General features: G+C 39.6%; 1 protein-coding gene across 3 annotated transcripts in view; it reads left to right on the forward strand.

Moving 5' to 3' along the window:
* The window catches only part of LOC134663892 (ral guanine nucleotide dissociation stimulator), a 55,252-nt gene that overhangs the window by 3,329 nt on the left and 33,763 nt on the right, over positions 1-18,160 (forward strand). Inside the window, exons 1-2 of one of the 3 annotated variants that reach the window (XM_063520425.1) lie at positions 3,244-3,531; positions 6,175-6,465. The exons of the other annotated variants lie outside the window; for them this stretch is intronic. Coding sequence (XP_063376495.1) covers positions 6,289-6,465 — 177 coding nt within the window. The 5' untranslated portion in view covers positions 3,244-3,531; positions 6,175-6,288. Of the gene's footprint in view, positions 1-3,243; positions 3,532-6,174; positions 6,466-18,160 lie in introns of those variants that run through there. 3 annotated transcript variants of the gene reach the window in all.

Genomic DNA, 18,160 nt, shown 5'->3' on the forward strand with positions numbered 1-18,160 from the left:
AATAATAGTACGCACCACGCACCGTGCTTCCAATCAAGATACAACATTACTTCATAAATGAGTGTAACCCATGTGTAACCATCAACTAACACACTCGTTATTTCTGCACTTCACACAAGTAGGTGCAAAAATAATTATGATTATGACTGATAGTCACAGTACAAATACAAAATACAAACTTACAATGTTCCGTTTCTTCATTGTTGTTGTGCGTGACGTTACCGAGATCTCAGGTGCATAATATTTTTAAGCCGATTTAAGCTCTACTGTACTTCTTTATGTCATAAAATCGGCCGGCTCGGCATAAACAATAATTTCCCCTAGCTTCAGCCTGCGACTTCGTTTACGTGGAATGATGATGACGATGATTGATAAAAACTTCCCCGGATCTCAAACTATATCCCCAACCCAATTTCATCTAAATCGGTTCAGCAGTATAAGCGTGATGAGATAACAGAGAGACAGAGTTACTTTCTCATTTAAAATATGTATCTATAACTTATATGTGCCCGTGACTTCGTGGAATGGTGAATGATGATTAATGAAACTATCCTGATGTCCTTTTTCGGGACATAAAGTATCTCCATACCATAAAATCGATTTACGGTTTATGGCTCCTCTACACGATGGCCCAGCGCCAGCCACTCCAAGGGACGCAATTATGCGTTAGAGGGAGCAAGTGATATTGCTATCTCATTCTACCGCATGGCTGCTTCCCTTGGAGTAGCCGGCGCTGGACCATCGTGTAGAGGAGCCATTAAGCGTGAAAGAAGACGTAACTGCTCTCAAGTATTCTCAACTTTATCTTGATACTATTACTAGCCACCCACCCGCCACGGCTTCGTACAAGTTAAGTACACACAACTTTAACAAATAATTTTACACCTAAACCTTCCTCAAGAATCACTTTATATTTATAGATGAAAACCCCATGAAAATCCGTTCAGTAGTTTTTGAGTTTATCACGAACATACATACACACAAACAGACTGACGCGGCGACGGACATTGGATAAGGTGTAGTGATCTTACAACATTTAAGCTACTTACTATTTAAATTTGGTATCGTATTCATATAAATCGGCGATGCCGATTTCATTTACGAGTATGGTATTACATTGACACCATTCTGAAGCTACTCGCTACTCTCGGAATTCTATTATAGAATCCTTCGCTTCGTTCAGGATTCAAAATGTACGCGCTTGCCGTAAATACAAATACTGGAGTCAGTTATGTAACGCTGCCATACATGACCCAAAAAAATTTTATTAAGCTATGAGCTTCATCACATCTGATATTTGAGTAATTCTAAGCATTTCTAGCGTGAAGTGGGAGGGGAGGGTGGGGTACAAAGACGGCCGCCATCCGTCATCTTTAAAAAAAGTCTACTCTGATCCTGGTGGGTACTAGGGCAAGTTTGGTATCATTTTCGTATAAACCAAAGACGTAGAATTCATTGCTGATATTTGTTTTTTCAATTTCATAGTAATTTTACAAGAAAAACGTAAAAAGGTGAAAAATTTGGTTGGAGATTTTTGCTACGCGGAGCCGAAACTACAAAAGATAGAAAGTTGAAATTTGCACACTAGATTACATTTATAAAGTGTACAAGAGATAAGAAGCGATTTTGAGAAATTCAACCCCTAAGGGGGTTAAAAAGGGGATGAAAGTTTGTATGGGGTTCAAGTTTTATTTTAAGCTAGGAATTTGAAACTTCGTAAAATGATATATTATTAAAATACAAGAAAACTAATTTCAGCGTTTTTGAAAATTCATCCCCTAAGGTGGTGAAAAAGGAGTTGAAAGTTTGTATGGATATCAAAAAAATTTTCGAACGCGGGACTTGAATCTTTGTATTTGGGGATATTATTAAAAGACAGGAAAAGTAATTTCAGCGTTTTGTAAAATTCATCCCCTAACAGGGTTAAAAAGGGGTTGAAAGTTTGAATCCATTACAAATCCGAGTAGACACACATTTCTTATTGCCTCCCAGGCTTGAAATGCTTAGAATTACTCAAGGAACATATGTGATGAAGCTCATAGCTTAATAAAAAATTTTTGGGTCAACTTTATAACTGCTTCCGCTAAAATGTTATTTTGCTCCCTTGTGTCACAATCGTCTATAGCGTCTACATAGCACAGGTACAAGTGATGATAGGGTGTTTTGTAGCGGCTATGATGTGCATTTTTGTTTTTTCATACAATACGAGTATGCCTTCGAGCTCAGTTACAATATAATACACATACATATATGTATTTTGGACTTTCGGAGAGATTATTTTCGTATTAAAATGTTCACTTTATTACAAAATATGTCGCCCTCGCAGCTTTGTTGGCGCGTTTGACTAAGGGCGATTGTGCATCACAATGAATTTTACTGTCCGGCAGTCCGAGTTTTCATGGTCCGATATGGCATGAAAAAAACGGATGATTGGCTTGTGCACTTGTCCGTCTTTTTACTCGCAGGTGCGGCGCAGTGGCATGAAAAAAACGGATGATTGGCTTGTGCATTTGTCCGTCTCTTTACTAAAAGAGAGGTTTTTCATAGCTGTCATCTCGGACCGAAAAAAACTGTCCGGAATGGGGAAAAGTAAAATGTCGGACGGTAAAATTACGTCTATTTACTGCACAAGCAATATACAATTAATGGCGTGCCATATCGGACCGAAAAAACTCGGACTGCCGGACAGTAAAATGCATTGTAGTGCACAATCGCCCTAGCGGCTGCATGAGTTTGACAAGATTGCTGGGCATTTGAGAAAAAAAAGGGCGTGCGACTCTCAATCCGGAGGCCGTGACCAATACCAATGAGTTTTTTGGAACGTATGTACGAAATATCATTTGATATTATTCAGTCGCTTTTCGGTGAAGGACAACATCCTGAGGAAACCGATAAGGGCCTAGTACCCTTTGGGTTGGAAGTTGGAACTTGGAAGGTCAGATGGCATCAGTCGCTGTCGTAAAAATGAGTCCTTACGCCAATTCTGGGAATAATTGTTAAGCGGACCCCATCAGGCTCCCATTAGCCGTGGCAAAAAGCCGGGATAACGCAAACAAAATAATTTGAGAAAAATACTTTTTTGCACTGGTGATAAGATTAAACAAAATAGCCGCATACGCATACGTATGGGTATAGCATTACCACAGCGATGGAAATGCCATGGAAAACCCGCACATGCGTAGTTTTGACTTTAGCCAGTGCTCCTTGACGAGGCGGCGATGCGAAGCGCCCGACAGTTCGGCTGAGGCTCAGACGACGCGCGCCGAGCGCAACGTTCGGAAGGGCTTGTCAACGTGACTCCGTTCATTATTTTTTATTTAACGCTCAGTCCGTTTCGCGCTAAAATTTTTATAAACATTATCTGACATTTACTCGCAGTGCGAAGTGCTCTTTTGAATTAATGAATGGTTCAGTGTTTATGAAGAACGGTCGCACGGTTTTAGTGTTTGTTGTAAAGTGAGCCGGTGTTTTTTGCGCGGAGAATAATTTACATGGTAATTAGACTGTAGGCATACCTTGTGATTACTGTAGGTAAGTGGTCATTGTCAAGTGTAACTAGTAGCGTTAATAAAGCATTTAAGTAAAATGTATGGAACAAAAAACAAACAATTCTATAATGTTGTTATGGTTTTCGGAGAAACTTCCTGACTGTTTCAGCAGAACTACTGAAGGACTTAAAGTGTTATACTGAAGGACTGAAAATAACTAACTAGCTAGCTTAGTACTGTTCTAAATCGGCGATGGTGTCGCGGTCACATCACTAAATTACACAAAACATTGGTATTGTCTCCGTTGTTACGATGGCAGTTGTTTTGACTAGGTAATGAGTAGGTGATCTAAATTTAGTTAGGTACGAGTTTGTCGGTGAGCAGTGAAAGGATAGCTTACCTTGTCTATTTACATGAAGTATAAAACCTTGTTCAAATCAAGATGCTACCAGAAATGATAACACACGGCTACAAAGAAATATGTAATTATTCAAATCGGTTCATATCCGGCGCATGTAACGTAACATCAATAACACAAAAAATGAGTTTGAATTGAGAACCTCATTTCTTGAAGTCGGATAAACACAATACAATGACTCCCTATGTGAATAAGTGCAGTATGAGTAAGAATTTTTAATGATTTAACGCTGTGAACGACAGCTGATTCATAATGTTTGTCAGAACAAAGTGACTTCTAAACAACGATATCAAGACATACGTAATGCCTTTGATTAGCAACTGAGATGGATAAGAAGCTGTGTATAGCTACAGAAAATGTTTCATTTCAAGTGCCTCGTGAATTGATATTTATTCAAAACGCAAAGTATAAACGCATGCAAGGAAAAAGGGAAGTGGTTCAACATTATTACGAGACTTTTAACAAAGACAGGTATCAGGTAACAAAATTGGCATACAAGTTTTGGCCCTTTCACACCTGACGAACAATCCCCTGTCTGCCACCTGTCACCTGCTCGCTAAAATTTGGCAAAAAAGCACTCTCTGCTCTATTCATAAGAGCGACAATCAAAACTCAAACCCGTCGTAAAAGCAAAGTTGTATTCGCCATCTGGCTACGGTTTAAATATTCGATAAGCAGTATTAGCAGTACAGGTAAAGATAAATTATCATAAAGCAAATAATATATTTACAAATTTTACAATCAACCAAATAAATGCATTAGCGACTAAGTAGGTGCTCGTCACTGGAACAAGTTTACTACCAATCGATACTAAAAAAAAAACTAAAATAAAGAAGTTACCTTACTAGAAGTTTGGAAAATGTATATTGTAGTTAAGGATTAATTTAGCCGTTATTGTAAACTAATTTTGTTCTAAAGAGCCACCTACAAATTTTGTTCCATAAATTTGTAACTTAGGTAAAGTACCTGAGTTCATTTATTATTCGACCAATTGACGATGTCGAGTGACGTTGGATAAAGCATGTAGCTCGTCGGCGGCCAGCCGCTCCCTTCCTCAATTATCCAATTTCCTTGTCAGATATCGACCTACTCCGCCGGCACGCTCACTTACTTGTCAACCAACCACCTCTCCACTCCACTTACGGCTAGATAGCTTGTCGGATACGTATAACATGTGCGAACATTTCATTAGTCTCTCAATCTCTTAAACGCCAGATAACTTAGAGAGAGAACGCCAGACGGCTATTAAACAAACATTATAATTACATCACAGATTTCTATCAAGTTTATTACCCTCATGACAACATGTTATGTTATGAGCAAAGCCACCGACATGTATGAGAAATTAAACCTTAACGACACGACAGCATAAACCTAGGTTTAGTTGCCTGTGTCACATAAGAATTTTAAAGTTTCCATGCAGAGGTGCGTAGAAACGTGCTCTTCTATAATCCAGGGTACAAAGACATCCCTTTGTGGAATGCATACATTAACATTATTTATGGTGAAGAATGAAATACCTACCTAAGTCGGATGCATAATGAAGTAGGTGGCAGGCAAGCACGTATGTATTTTTGTCTGCTGTGTTAGGTATAAATTAGGCGGGGACTAAATATACGGGTACATCAGTACGACATCGACATGGCCACGTTGTACTTAGTGACAAAGTCAATTAGATGTACAAAACTTAAGAAAACTGTAGAAATAGCCCATGTCCCTTGACCGATTACAAAAATAAATCGATTCATAGGTACCACATTCAATATCTTTGAGCTGCATAATTTCATTAATTTCCTACATACAAATATACGTATTACTTACTACTCGTAACACTATTTAAAATATTGGACTTTGCCGTAGTCGTGTAAAAATTACCCAAAGAACAACTGACAATTGTTATGCAGTAAGCATATACCTAAAATGGTACTTTGTTTTGTTATTTGATAGTAGGATGCCCCTCATGATTCGTCAACCGACATTAGATTAGCTCTTCGGTATATTAGTCACTGCAGGGACTACCTATAAATAGAATGTAACTCGACCTTTATCATTCAACCCAGACCTTGTGTCACTTAATTAGATGAATGAATCTTATTTGCTAAACAATCTCGATTGAGTAATTCAATTTGTTTTCACTAGTTTAAATCGTCTCAATGAGGTCTGAAGATCTGGTCTGAAAACTATAACAATTAAAATTTGCTTTGTAGGTACCCTTCTTGACATTGACTATTGACCTACGTTTGTTACAATGGTTATTTTCTTTAAAAGTGCCGTCAACGGACAATATTAAGCAAATTTGCAAACGGTCGTATTGAGTTATCCGCAATGAGTGGCATCGTCGACGAGGAGGACATCGAAGTGAAAGAAACGGGTGGTTGAGAGATGCTGGTGCGGGGTTGCGGTGGCAGCGAGTTGCGGCACTCGCTGGCGGAGCGCACGAAGGCGCTGGCGGCGCGCTGCCACGCGCTGCGCGCGCCCGCCGCCCAGCGCGCCGACTCGCGCAGCCCCGACCGCCGCCGACCCAGGCACAGAAAATCGCAGACAAGGTGGTACGTCAAGGTAACTTCCAATATCAGACCCACGAATATTCTTCGTTTCGTTGACTTTTTACTTAAATTTTATCAAACCACAATTTACCCGCGTCCGTTTGCGGGGGTAAAATTTCTTCCTCCATTTTCACGGTAGTTTCATACTGAATATTTACCAGTGTTATCACCATAATGATCGTTCCAGACGTTCCGGTAATGGATATTCATATATTATTGCCGGCCAAGGCCGAAAAATCAGGTTTACCCTTGAATTACCGACAGACATTTCATCGTATGTTATTTCGAAGACAACGTTTCAAGTATTTTCATTTCATCGACAAGTCATTGCGTCGAAGAATTGATACTAGTAAATTTACATCGGGGACTTTTAATTGGCACTCGAGTTATTTCGTATATAGTTTATATCGTGGTATTTCTTTACGGGTTTTCTTATTTCATTTTGGATTGCATTTAATAAAATTTATTACGCATAAAATTATTTCAATTTGTAATATTTGACTTTGATAGCCGTTCGTTTATGTGTGGGGTCGCAGTTCTAACCTAACCTAAACCTACTTTGAAAGCCGTTCGTTTCTGTGTGGGGTCGCAGTTCTAACCTAACCTAAACCTACTTTGAAAGCCGTTCGTTTCTGTGTGGGGTCGCAGTTCTAACCTAACCTAAACCTACTTTGAAAGCCGTTCGTTTCTGTGTGGGGTCGCAGTTCTAACCTAACCTAAACCTACTTTGAAAGCCGTTCGTTTCTGTGTGGGGTCGCAGTTCTAATCTAACCGAAATCTAAAATTCTTACAACAGAAAAATGTATAAATGAGTAGTACGACATAAAAATGTATTAAAGTAATACGTCGAACAAATGAATTGCAATGTTTAGTAGTTGTGCCAATTAAAATAATTTGAAATTAATCAGCGATCAAGTAATATTCGTTGAATAGTATTTCTACGCAGTAAGAAAAATTGAAATAAATAGTATATGAAACAAAATAACGCCAAACAATATTACTAGTACTAACGTTTCGATGAATCGTTGTCGATGAAATAATATTCGATGAAAAGTTTGTCGGCAAAACAAGGGTACACCGAAAAATCATCATGAGTCAAGTACTTTGGCATTTGAATGTGAATAATGTTATTATATCTAGAATTACTATTAATACCACTATTATTATAGGAGTGAACTATCATTTTTGCTCTTAAGTATTTTATCTATGTCTCAGAGAGTGTCTAAGTGGAAAACATGGATAAGATTGGTCGTAGACTGGAAATCGATAGTTATTGATGACGACATTTCGCAAATATTTACTTTTGTTTGCATAATACGAATATGGTGGTTTTAAGTGATGTTATTCGAAAAAGTTGTTATTCATTCATGTCTCACAGGCAATGATTCATTCACAAGTCTATCGGTTTCTTCTAATTGTACCGACATCGACAGTTACTCATAGTATTTGTTCTACAACTTTACGCGCTTATTACCCGCTATTCAACATGAATTTCGGTCATGCTAAGATTTGTGGTGACTACTCGCGTACCTAGTTACCTACATACATTGTTATGATTCCTTTCTAAGTGCTTTCATTTCTCATTTAATGGCTCTTCTTAGCTGCATGAAAATATGGGGTATCGTCTTGGGTCGTCCCATTCGTTTCTCGTCTAGTTCTTAAATTAGTCCTGCTATTATTCTGCTTTCGTCACCCATTCTACATTCGTCACAATCGTCGGTGGCTTTCAATGTAGAATTCGTGACGAAAGCAGAATAAGACTAATTTAAGAACTTGACGAAAAACGAATAGGACGACCCAAGACGATACCAAATATGGTTGTTAAATTACACCAGTAATGAAGTCGACTAGTACAGTTTACGTTCAAGTTATGAAGTACCTAAGTACTTTGCATTCTTGTATGTTGTGCTCATTGAAGTGTTGACTAAGGCCCTTACGCTCCATGTGCTGAGGGCCTGGCTGAGCCATGACCACTGACATAAAACTTAGTCTGTTGTCTTCAGACGAAGTGTATCAGTCTATTGTTTGCTAACAAACTAATAAGTTAGTTCGTCGAGTTATTTCGGTAGTTTGTTTTATGAAGTGACGATGACGGTTACCGCGCGTAGTATCTTGACTTCGTTAGCAATCCGGGTCAAGGCTTGAGTTATGTGAGCGTCGGTGTCGGTGCATGCACACAGGAATTCAAGACGGATAACTTCGTTACTGTCTCCTTCACTTAGACGGCTGTCGGCGAATATGCTTTTGACTCCAATTTTTGTGCCGATGTCGGTCTTGCTTATTAAAAGCAATGTGTATCAGACAGTTTACATTAGGTACTAAATAAGCAAAATTTCCTGGCGAATTCGAAAAATTTGAAGATATTATATTTATCATCAAATTTATTGAGAAGAAATAGGTATTAAGAAATCCTCGAAGGTTTATAATAAACTCCTAATGTATCTTCTAGCTTCCTATTTGTTTATGTATATTATGTCGTTTGAGTTACACTCACGTGCAAAACCGCCCACATTTATAAAATGGCATTTTCATTTGAGATGCGGGGTGAACGGCCGCTTTAGCGAACGTTTGGTAAGTATAACATATTTATAATGCTAGATTTAAAGTTCGTTCACTCCTCTCCTGTGTTCCTCTGATTTCTCTAGCTTTTTGGCAGGTTTCCAAATCTTTCAGTCTATGAAATATCCTTTTATTATTCTGCATAGCGCACAAACATGCCATTTTGTATTAAGTAGTACCTACCTATTTATGTAGACTATGGCTATGTTAAATGTTTTGATACCTATTTGTGTTGCGTGCCTGCGTCGTTATAGTACCTATCTACTGTACATAGGTATTACTCGTATTCAAGCTGTAATTTTATTATAGTGCACTGAGGGGATACTATTGTGTTACCTACGACGACCTAGACCGTTTTTATTATACAAGTTGCGTTCAGAGAGAGTCTTCCTATATATTCTATCAATGTAATTAAATGTCGAGAAAATTGCGGAAATACGCAATTTTCAAATTATAGGAATAAAACATGAATAAAAGACGAGTTGCAAACCTAACACCTAACTAATAACAATACCCCACAATCAACGTTGTTTTCTGTATGCTCTTATGTAGGTCGAAGGTTCTCAAGGCCGCAAGGGCCGCAAATATAGGGCGCCCTTGAGTCCCTGCGGATCCGGAACTGTACCCGCGGCCCTGACCAGCGCACCGGATTCTATCCCGACGAGGATAAGACGAATACCCTTTTTCAAAGGATGTTTTCCGTCGGTTGATGGAATAAAAATGATTGGGGATGAATTATTTATAAGTAACCAAAATTGAATAAGGTTATGAAATATATCACTATTTTCCTAAACAAACTCAGCATCCATTTTTCGGCTTACGAATAGGTAAATTTTATAGATTTAGATCACTTTAAATATGTTTATTGAGGTACAAACTTATCTTTTTGACCAAGATATTTTTTTGTTGAAGTGTATACTATTTGAATGTGTACTTACCTGCCTTCTTATAGAAATGATTTCCTTATCATTACATTATGTAGGTCTGCGTAACAAAGTAGTGGAAGGCCTCCTGTTACATTATACAGTTACCATCATAGATATAAACTATGGATGAGCGCATGCATATGAATTGCCCGTTGCGATCTTCATGTCAGCAAAAAAGCGCCATCTGTTACACACTGCGTACAACTACGTGAGCTCGACTCTCGCGATAACTTTGTACGGGCGTACAAGGCTTGTTAAGTTTATTCGCGGTTTATATCAGAAGAGCGTCGATTAAGTTTATGGTTAATCAAAATTATTTGTTGTATTTGTTGGCGTTGTTTGATATCCGTGTCGTCGACACTGACGCTCCTTCTTACCTCTCAAGACCCGTGACATCTGTACTAAAATCAGCTGAAGACGAAAAACAGAGAAAATATTCCACGGCCTGTGAAATGCGACATGCAACTTTCACACCACTTGTAACATCTGTTGACAGCGTCTATGCACCCCAAATGTCCTCCGTTATAAAACATATGGCAGAAACCATATCTCAACGTTGGAACCGATCTCTAAGTACTGTACTGGGCTGGCTGAGATGCAGGATCAGTAACGCCGTTATACGTGCCACCACCATGTGCATCCGAGGCACACGCCACCGGTTTAAGTCCCCCGCCTGGTGGCTTGGGTTCGACGACGGTGCCGCCCTTCCACACATCGACTGAAACCCCTTTTCTACCCTACCTACATATGTCTTAACCTAACCCTTTGCCTATGTATTACTTATGATTCTCGTAATAAATGCTTTAGTTAACATATTTATTGTATTAAAATGGGCGAACTTATCCTTATAAGTTTCCGTTCTTCTACGTTATTTCGTGATGTCATTATCGTCTCAGGTGGCAATGCAATATTTTAAACATTCGCGCAGTGCGGTGTGCCGCCCTGTGTAAGCCGGCTCTGTCAAGGTCGACAAGTTGGCCGAGCTACTAGCTACAGCAGTACAGTTCGATAAGTACCTCCCGAGCTTTCGCGAGTAAAATGCGGCGAACAACTATTTCTGTTAGTTTCTTGCTTGCAAAACAGGTAGAGTAAAAAAGAAGGAAACAGCAATACAAACTAACTATTTTGGCTCAGTGATCCAAAGAGAATCTTGGCCTCTGAAACGAGAGCGTGCCACCTGTCCACAAATATGATGCAAAAATATAAGTAGGTAATGGAAAGTATTAAATACAGCGATGTGAATTAATCGGTGTTTGAAAATGCGCGCTTTGTTTCTAGCGCTCACCTGTTAATTTTTTTTGAGTTTTACCTACAGTTAATTAAAAACTTTAACCTGACAAGAATTAATATACTAGGTACCTAAGTCAACGAATAAAACAATAACAAATACTTGATCTTGTTATTTCGAATGTTTTTAATAATTATGTAAAAGAAACGGGAACAAACTCTGTAAGACAGACAATAGGTACTTTAATTTCGGTAATTATATCCGGTAGGTAATCAACTAATCATATTTAAGTAAATTTACCTATACAAATCACGCAGTATGCATTTCTACTTCATAATAACTTCCAAAGAGAAATGACGTCCTTACAAGGTTAATGCATTAGCGCTATGACGTACGAGCGAACATTAGTTGCTCGTGAGAATGAAATAAAATTATCGTTTAAAATTGATTTTAAGCAATAAATAAACCTAATTGGAAATTACTTACCGATGATATGAGATCCCATTTTTTTTCTTATACTTCCTATAATGGTTTTTGCACCCTTTTACAACGCAATAAGGCATTTTTGTGTTATGCTGCGTGACAACTTTCTACTGCGCAATTCGCCACACGACTGAGCGCCGGGGTGTGATAAATGCAAATATCACACCCATGTAGCGGCCCCCTTTTTAGTGCTCGTTAGCCGCGTCCTTACGAAGTAATATATATGTCCATGGTTACCATACAATTTAATTGAATATCTAGGCTCAGGAGGCTCGCCGCTGACAGTTATTGATGATAATTGAGGTGCAAATGGGCATTAAAGGCAATAAACCTAATCTCATTTAGTAGTCAAGTTGAACTAGTTCGGAGTCTTCAAACTTGTCTTGGTTCCTATCGTAACAAATGCGGTTAGCACTAGTTAAACTAATTTAGTCTAGGAGAAAAGAAACCATTAGGTCATAGCGGGGCATCGGTCCGCGGCTGGTTGGACTCGGTCTGATGCTCGAAGCCGATGAGTATCGATTGCGGAGGTGTTACGGGCAACGACCTCACCTCGCTTAAGAGGTTCACTTTGATTCCACTTGTCTTCATTAATTATTGCCGACTCATGTTCTGTCAATTAATATGATGTTCAGTGTTATCTAGGATGGCTCTTCTACATGCCCTGGCGCGGTGAGAATTAAGTTACTTCAACGAAACTTGTGTGCACATTCAGTTTTGTAAGAATATTATTGAATTCATTGGTCAGAGTCATGTCGTATGGAGCTCCGTTTTTTTTAATACTGTAACTGTAGCTAGTAGCTAGTTGGTTCCAATTTCGTTAGACAGTAGATGTGCATCGGTGTAGGTATAAGGTAGCAAGTGAATTTACTTCCTCTGAGACATTTTATTTTAAAGTCTCAATAGAAGGGTAGATTGGATGTAGGTATCGAGATTTGGTTACAAAAATTGAAAACTGCCTTTATTACATTATCGCGAATTTCATCTAGAACAGCGGTCGGCAACCTTTTAGCAGCCAAGGGCCACGAGTAATTAACGGAGGTGACGCGGGCCGTACTTTGTTAATATTTGTGACTTTATGAGACATTGTCGTTTGTCACTATTATTAGGTACATACAAAATAGCCAAGGCGGCACTCGGGCCGCAAGTGACAGTTTCACGAGCCGCATGCGGCCCGCGGGCCGCAGGTTGCCGACCGCTGATCTAGAATATTAGATTAGATTATTCCGCTTCGATTGTCAGCCAAACAAAGGCAAGTGTGACTAGTGCGTAATCAGTGTCACGCTCACGGCAAGGAAATCAATGTTGTTTCCACAATCAGTACCTAGTGGTTTCGTGTGAAACTGATCGTACTAAGTCAGACACTTAAGGCGATTCTTCTTTTGTTACCTATTTACTTTAATTATAAAAGCTTTAAGTACTTTACCACCAAAGCAAAGAACGCAATAACCATATTGCCTATTTATCTAATAAAATTCGATGGATTTAATATCACTTTGACGAGTGAAATAACCCCCAGAATTAATATAATGGTATCCATTCCATACGTGGTTAAGTCGAACTACTAATGGCCTAAATGGTTGGAAATTCTATTTTTAACTGCTTATAATTTGTTAACCCTTAATGGAGGCATGTACAGCCGGTCCAAGTCAAATAGGTAAGTATATGGAATAGTTTAGAACTCGTTTCTTGGCAATGTCTGGGAAATTTAATATACGAGCCAAGTTTTTACTAAGTAAACTCTAGGATAAGTGTTGCAATGCGCCGCGCCGAGAGCGTTGACTGAGAGCCATGTCGTTTTACAAATAAGGAAACGGGTGTGTTTACTCGGAGTTTCTTTATGAAACCTCACACCAAAGGGATGACCGACATGTCGGTGGGGACGGTGGGTCAGACAGAAATGGAACGGAAAGTCTATAGTTACATAGAGTTGAAAGGTGTGCCGAATAGAAGACTGTCTAGTGTTGAAGGCATTGTTGTCAGTGGAATATTCCGGGTTGCCGTTGTCGACAAGGCAGGGCGCGGCGCCGCCGGCCGAGCGCGTCCGTCACGCCCGACGACAGCGTTATGCCCTCAGACTGTCAACTTCACTGAACGTGACTTTCTTCATTTCTAATGCCTTAAGTCACTTATCGGCTAATAATTATTACCTAATATTAAATTATTCAGGGTCGTGTACTGTAAAGGTTTGCAACCTTTACAGCCTTTTTAATCGGTAACTGGTTAGTTATGATATTTAAATTTGGAATATCAGCCCGCTGTCAAAGGGAACGCGGTGCGCATTCGGCATTCGATGGGAGGCAGCTACCTAGAATAGTTGTTGATCATTCATGTAAGGTCTTTAAAAACGTATTAAAAGAGCAATCTAAGAAAGTGTTTCCATTGCCCATGGTGTCCTCCTGCTAGGTCGCCCTCTTTACATGGTGGAGGATGCTATATTAGCGTAAAGTTTCCCCCAGTTTTTCGCGTTTTAGATATCGCCCAAAGAAGAGCGCTAGAAAGAACCCCGACCTCAATTTGCACGCCAAGCGAGTCTACGAAACCAAGGACAAAAGGAATAATCGCCACTACAAGGAGTCATTTCGGGTGATACTTTTCTTGTTATTTAGTTCTCATTATCACCCATTCTGTAGTTTAATTATAAAATAGCTGTGCAAAAATTACGTAAAATGGAGTCGGAAAAATTCAACGGGACGACTGACGTTGAAGATTTCATCATTCAATATAAAATCGTCTCCCAAGTAAAAAAATTCAAAGAGGAGCAAAATAAATATGCCGTAGCAGCCTATCTGAGCGGACCAGCGCTGCAATTTTATAAGGCTAATTTCAACACATTCACATCTTTAGAGGACGTTTTCGAAAAACTAAAAAAGGAATTTCCATCACGCGTCAATTATGCACAGGCATTTTATTATAGAACTCAAGCACAAAACGAAACGCCATTAGATTATTATTATGCCATCGATGCCTTGGCTACTAAAGCTACCGGAATTGATGACGAGGCGTTTGTTAAACATTTTCAACGGAATTTAACGGAAAAATATAAAATGTATTTCGCAACCATACAAATGAAAACAAAAGAAGAATTGCGAAAGGCGATTTGGCAGTACATCGACATTTTCGATGCTAATAAATCTACGCAGCTTAACATACCACTCACTGAAAGTGTTTCACTCTCGCTACCAACCGCTTTCTCTGAGCAAGACACAATGCGTAGCTTTTCTGCGTTAACATTGACGCCATCACCAAATACTGCATCTACGTCGACGTCAACGGCACCAGCAGTTGCGTATAGTACGGCAGCATCAACGCCGATTACTCCAATAACAACGGCAGCGACAGTCGCTACAGAAAACGCGGACCCGAACACTACTCCTGTTCGTAGTACCCAACCTCGTTATGATTTCAGAGATACAACACGGCGAACGCAATATCGCAACCAGTACTACGGCGGCAGAGGGCAATACCGTCGATACGGATACGAACAACCTTCAAGAGGAGGCTCCACTTCACGTCAGCCTAGAAGCAACGAGAGCACCCCAAACGACAACCAGCGACGAGGCACCGGAGCTCCGCGCCGCTGAATGTCTTACGCTCCGAAAAACCCGCAGGCAAATCCAGGCTAACTGGATACACTATTATTAATTTTTATAGTACAGATTTTCTCGCGCTCTTGGACACAGGGGCTGAGACGTCAGTCGTGAGCTTGTCATTAGTCAAGAAATTAGGGTTAAAATATAATAACATTAGTGATATGGTATTAGTCTTAGTAAATAACACCTTCCTAAAGCCACTAGGGACTATAGGAGCGAATATCGTATTTGGAGGCGCCGTTTTTACATATACTTTCCAGGTAGTAGAATTACCACATGACCAGTTCATTTTGGGCAGTGATTTTGGAGAAGATCATATCGCAGACATTAATTACGAAACGGGCCAAGCAATATTACTAAATAAATTTTCGTCGCCACTATTACGTCGACACGAAGTAGAAGAATTTTTCGCAAGAACGAAAAAAGAAATGCCAAGCATGACAAGGAGAATGTCAGAAAATAAATTTCCTGACAAGAAAACGGATGACATCAACATGTCAGAAATGTCAACAATTCAAGAAAACAAGGATGTACCTACAAGTGAGAATTTGGATTGTCAGATATTACAGCACGCTGAATTATTTAGCCTCGCAGAAGACATTAACTGCATAAAGATTAACGAAGATTTGACGCCAACACAAACACAGCAACTTAAGAGTGTGCTTAATAACTATGAAGATAGATTTGCATATTGTGCATCAAATCTAGGTGCGTACAATGGGTATTTAATTGACATTGAAACTACGGACGAAATCCCGGTACATAAACCACCCTATAGGACGTCAGCGAAACAAAAGGAATTGATTGAAGAACAAGTACAAGAAATGTTGAAAAATGACATTATTGAACGCTCTCAGAGTCCGTACGCGTCACCAGTCGTCATTGTCGAAAAAGCAGACGGAAAACCACGTTTTTGTATTGATTTCAGGGCTCTTAACAAGAAGATTAAAGCAGACGCGTATCCTATACCGAAAATTGAGGATCTACTTGCATGCCTGGAAGGAGCACGCTACTTCGCCGAATTGGACTTGAATTCAGGCTACTGGCAGTTGAGATTGGGGAAAGGAAAGGAAAAAACGAGTTTTATTACCCAGTCAGGTTTGTACTCCTTCAAAACTCTCCCATTTGGCCTAAAGACATCACAAGCGGTATTTCAAAGAGCCATGGATACGGTGCTAGCGGATATGAAATACAAAACGGTCTTAGTATATGTAGATAATATAATAGTTTATGCAAAAACGTTCAAGGAATTCCTGACAGCCCTAGAACAAGTGCTCAGAAAATTTCAGAAAGCGAATCTCACCTTAAAACCAACAAAATGCAAGATCGGCTATACGAAACTGACAATTCTCGGGCATACGGTTTCGTCTCAAGGAATTGAACCAGTAGAAGAAAGAGTCAAGGCCATGCAAGATGCGAAACCACCAAGAAATTTAAAGGAACTCAGGTCTACACTAGGATTATTTTCCTACTACAGAAAATTCATACGCGAATTCGCCCAATTAACCCTACCACTTACGGAGTTAACGAAGAAAGGTCGAAAGTTTGAATGGTCACACGAGGCACAAACTGCGTTTGAAGAATTGAAGAAGAGAATATGTCAAGCTCCTGTGCTACGTTACTTCTCATCGGACGAGGATATAATTACTAGGCTATATGTTGATGCATCAGATCAAGCTCTAGGATGCTGCTTAATGCAAGGAAAAACGCAAATGAGACCAGTAGCATTCGCATCAAGAAAACTTAGCGAGGCAGAGAAACGTTATGCCATTACTGAGAAGGAATGTCTAGGATTAATATGGGCTATAACATACTTCAAACAATACCTATGGGGCCTTGAATTTGAAGTGGTGACAGATCACAAGGCGCTAGTGTGGCTTCGCACACGAAGAGATATGAATGGACGGCTAGCCAGATGGGCATTGGCAATACAACCATGGAACTTCAAAATTGTATATTGCAAAGGTAAGGAAAACGTGCATGCAGATTTCCTAAGTCGGAACCCTTTGTATGAAGACACACAGGAAGAGCCGTGCGAACAACAACCAGATGGCTTGTGCTTATATAGCTTTCAAAAGAGCGACCTGAAACAGAGTCAGCAAGAAGATACATTCTGTAAGGAAATCATAAGCAAATTGGACGATAAGAAAAGTCATTATAAATCATACCATATGAAGAACAAGGTATTATGCAAGAAAATATGGATAGACAATACACTACGAGATGTTATTGTGCTACCGGAAAGGTTATTCTCAAACTGCATGCAAGAATTACATGATAATGCATGGGGCGGTGCGCATTTTGGTTTATTCAAAACACTCAAAAAATTCAAACAACGCTACTACATTGAAAATGCAGAGAAGAAGATAGAAGACTACATAAAATCATGTATGAGGTGCCAAGAGAAGAACATGAGACACACAAAAGCACCTTTGGTAAGCGTAAAAGTTAATAATTTCGGTCAACAGGTGGCGCTAGATGTGTTAGGGCCATTCTGCAAGTCGAAGGATGGACATCGTTATGTGATTGGAGCAATTGAATACCTAAGTAAATATGCAATATGCAAGGCCGTACCACGTGTGACAGCAGAAGTAATTTCTCAATTCCTCGTCGAAAACATTTTTTGCAACCTGGGTGGAATCAAATCTATTCTCACGGATCAAGGTTCGGTGTTTACGTCAAAACTGGTACATAAAACTGTGGAAGAATATGGTGCTAAACTTCGTCATACAACCGCATTCAATCCGAAGGCGAACGGTCTTATTGAAAGGCTTTTCAAGAGTTTGAATGTATCGCTATCAAAATACGTCCAGGAGGATCAGAAGGATTGGTCGTCAGCGCTGCCTAAAGTGGTATTTGCGTACAACGCCTCGGTGCAATCGTCAACAGGCCTTTCGCCATTTAACATAGTTTATGGCA

Source organism: Cydia fagiglandana, chromosome 4 (genome assembly GCF_963556715.1).
Source record: "Cydia fagiglandana chromosome 4, ilCydFagi1.1, whole genome shotgun sequence".
Lineage (NCBI taxonomy): Eukaryota > Metazoa > Arthropoda > Insecta > Lepidoptera > Tortricidae > Cydia > Cydia fagiglandana.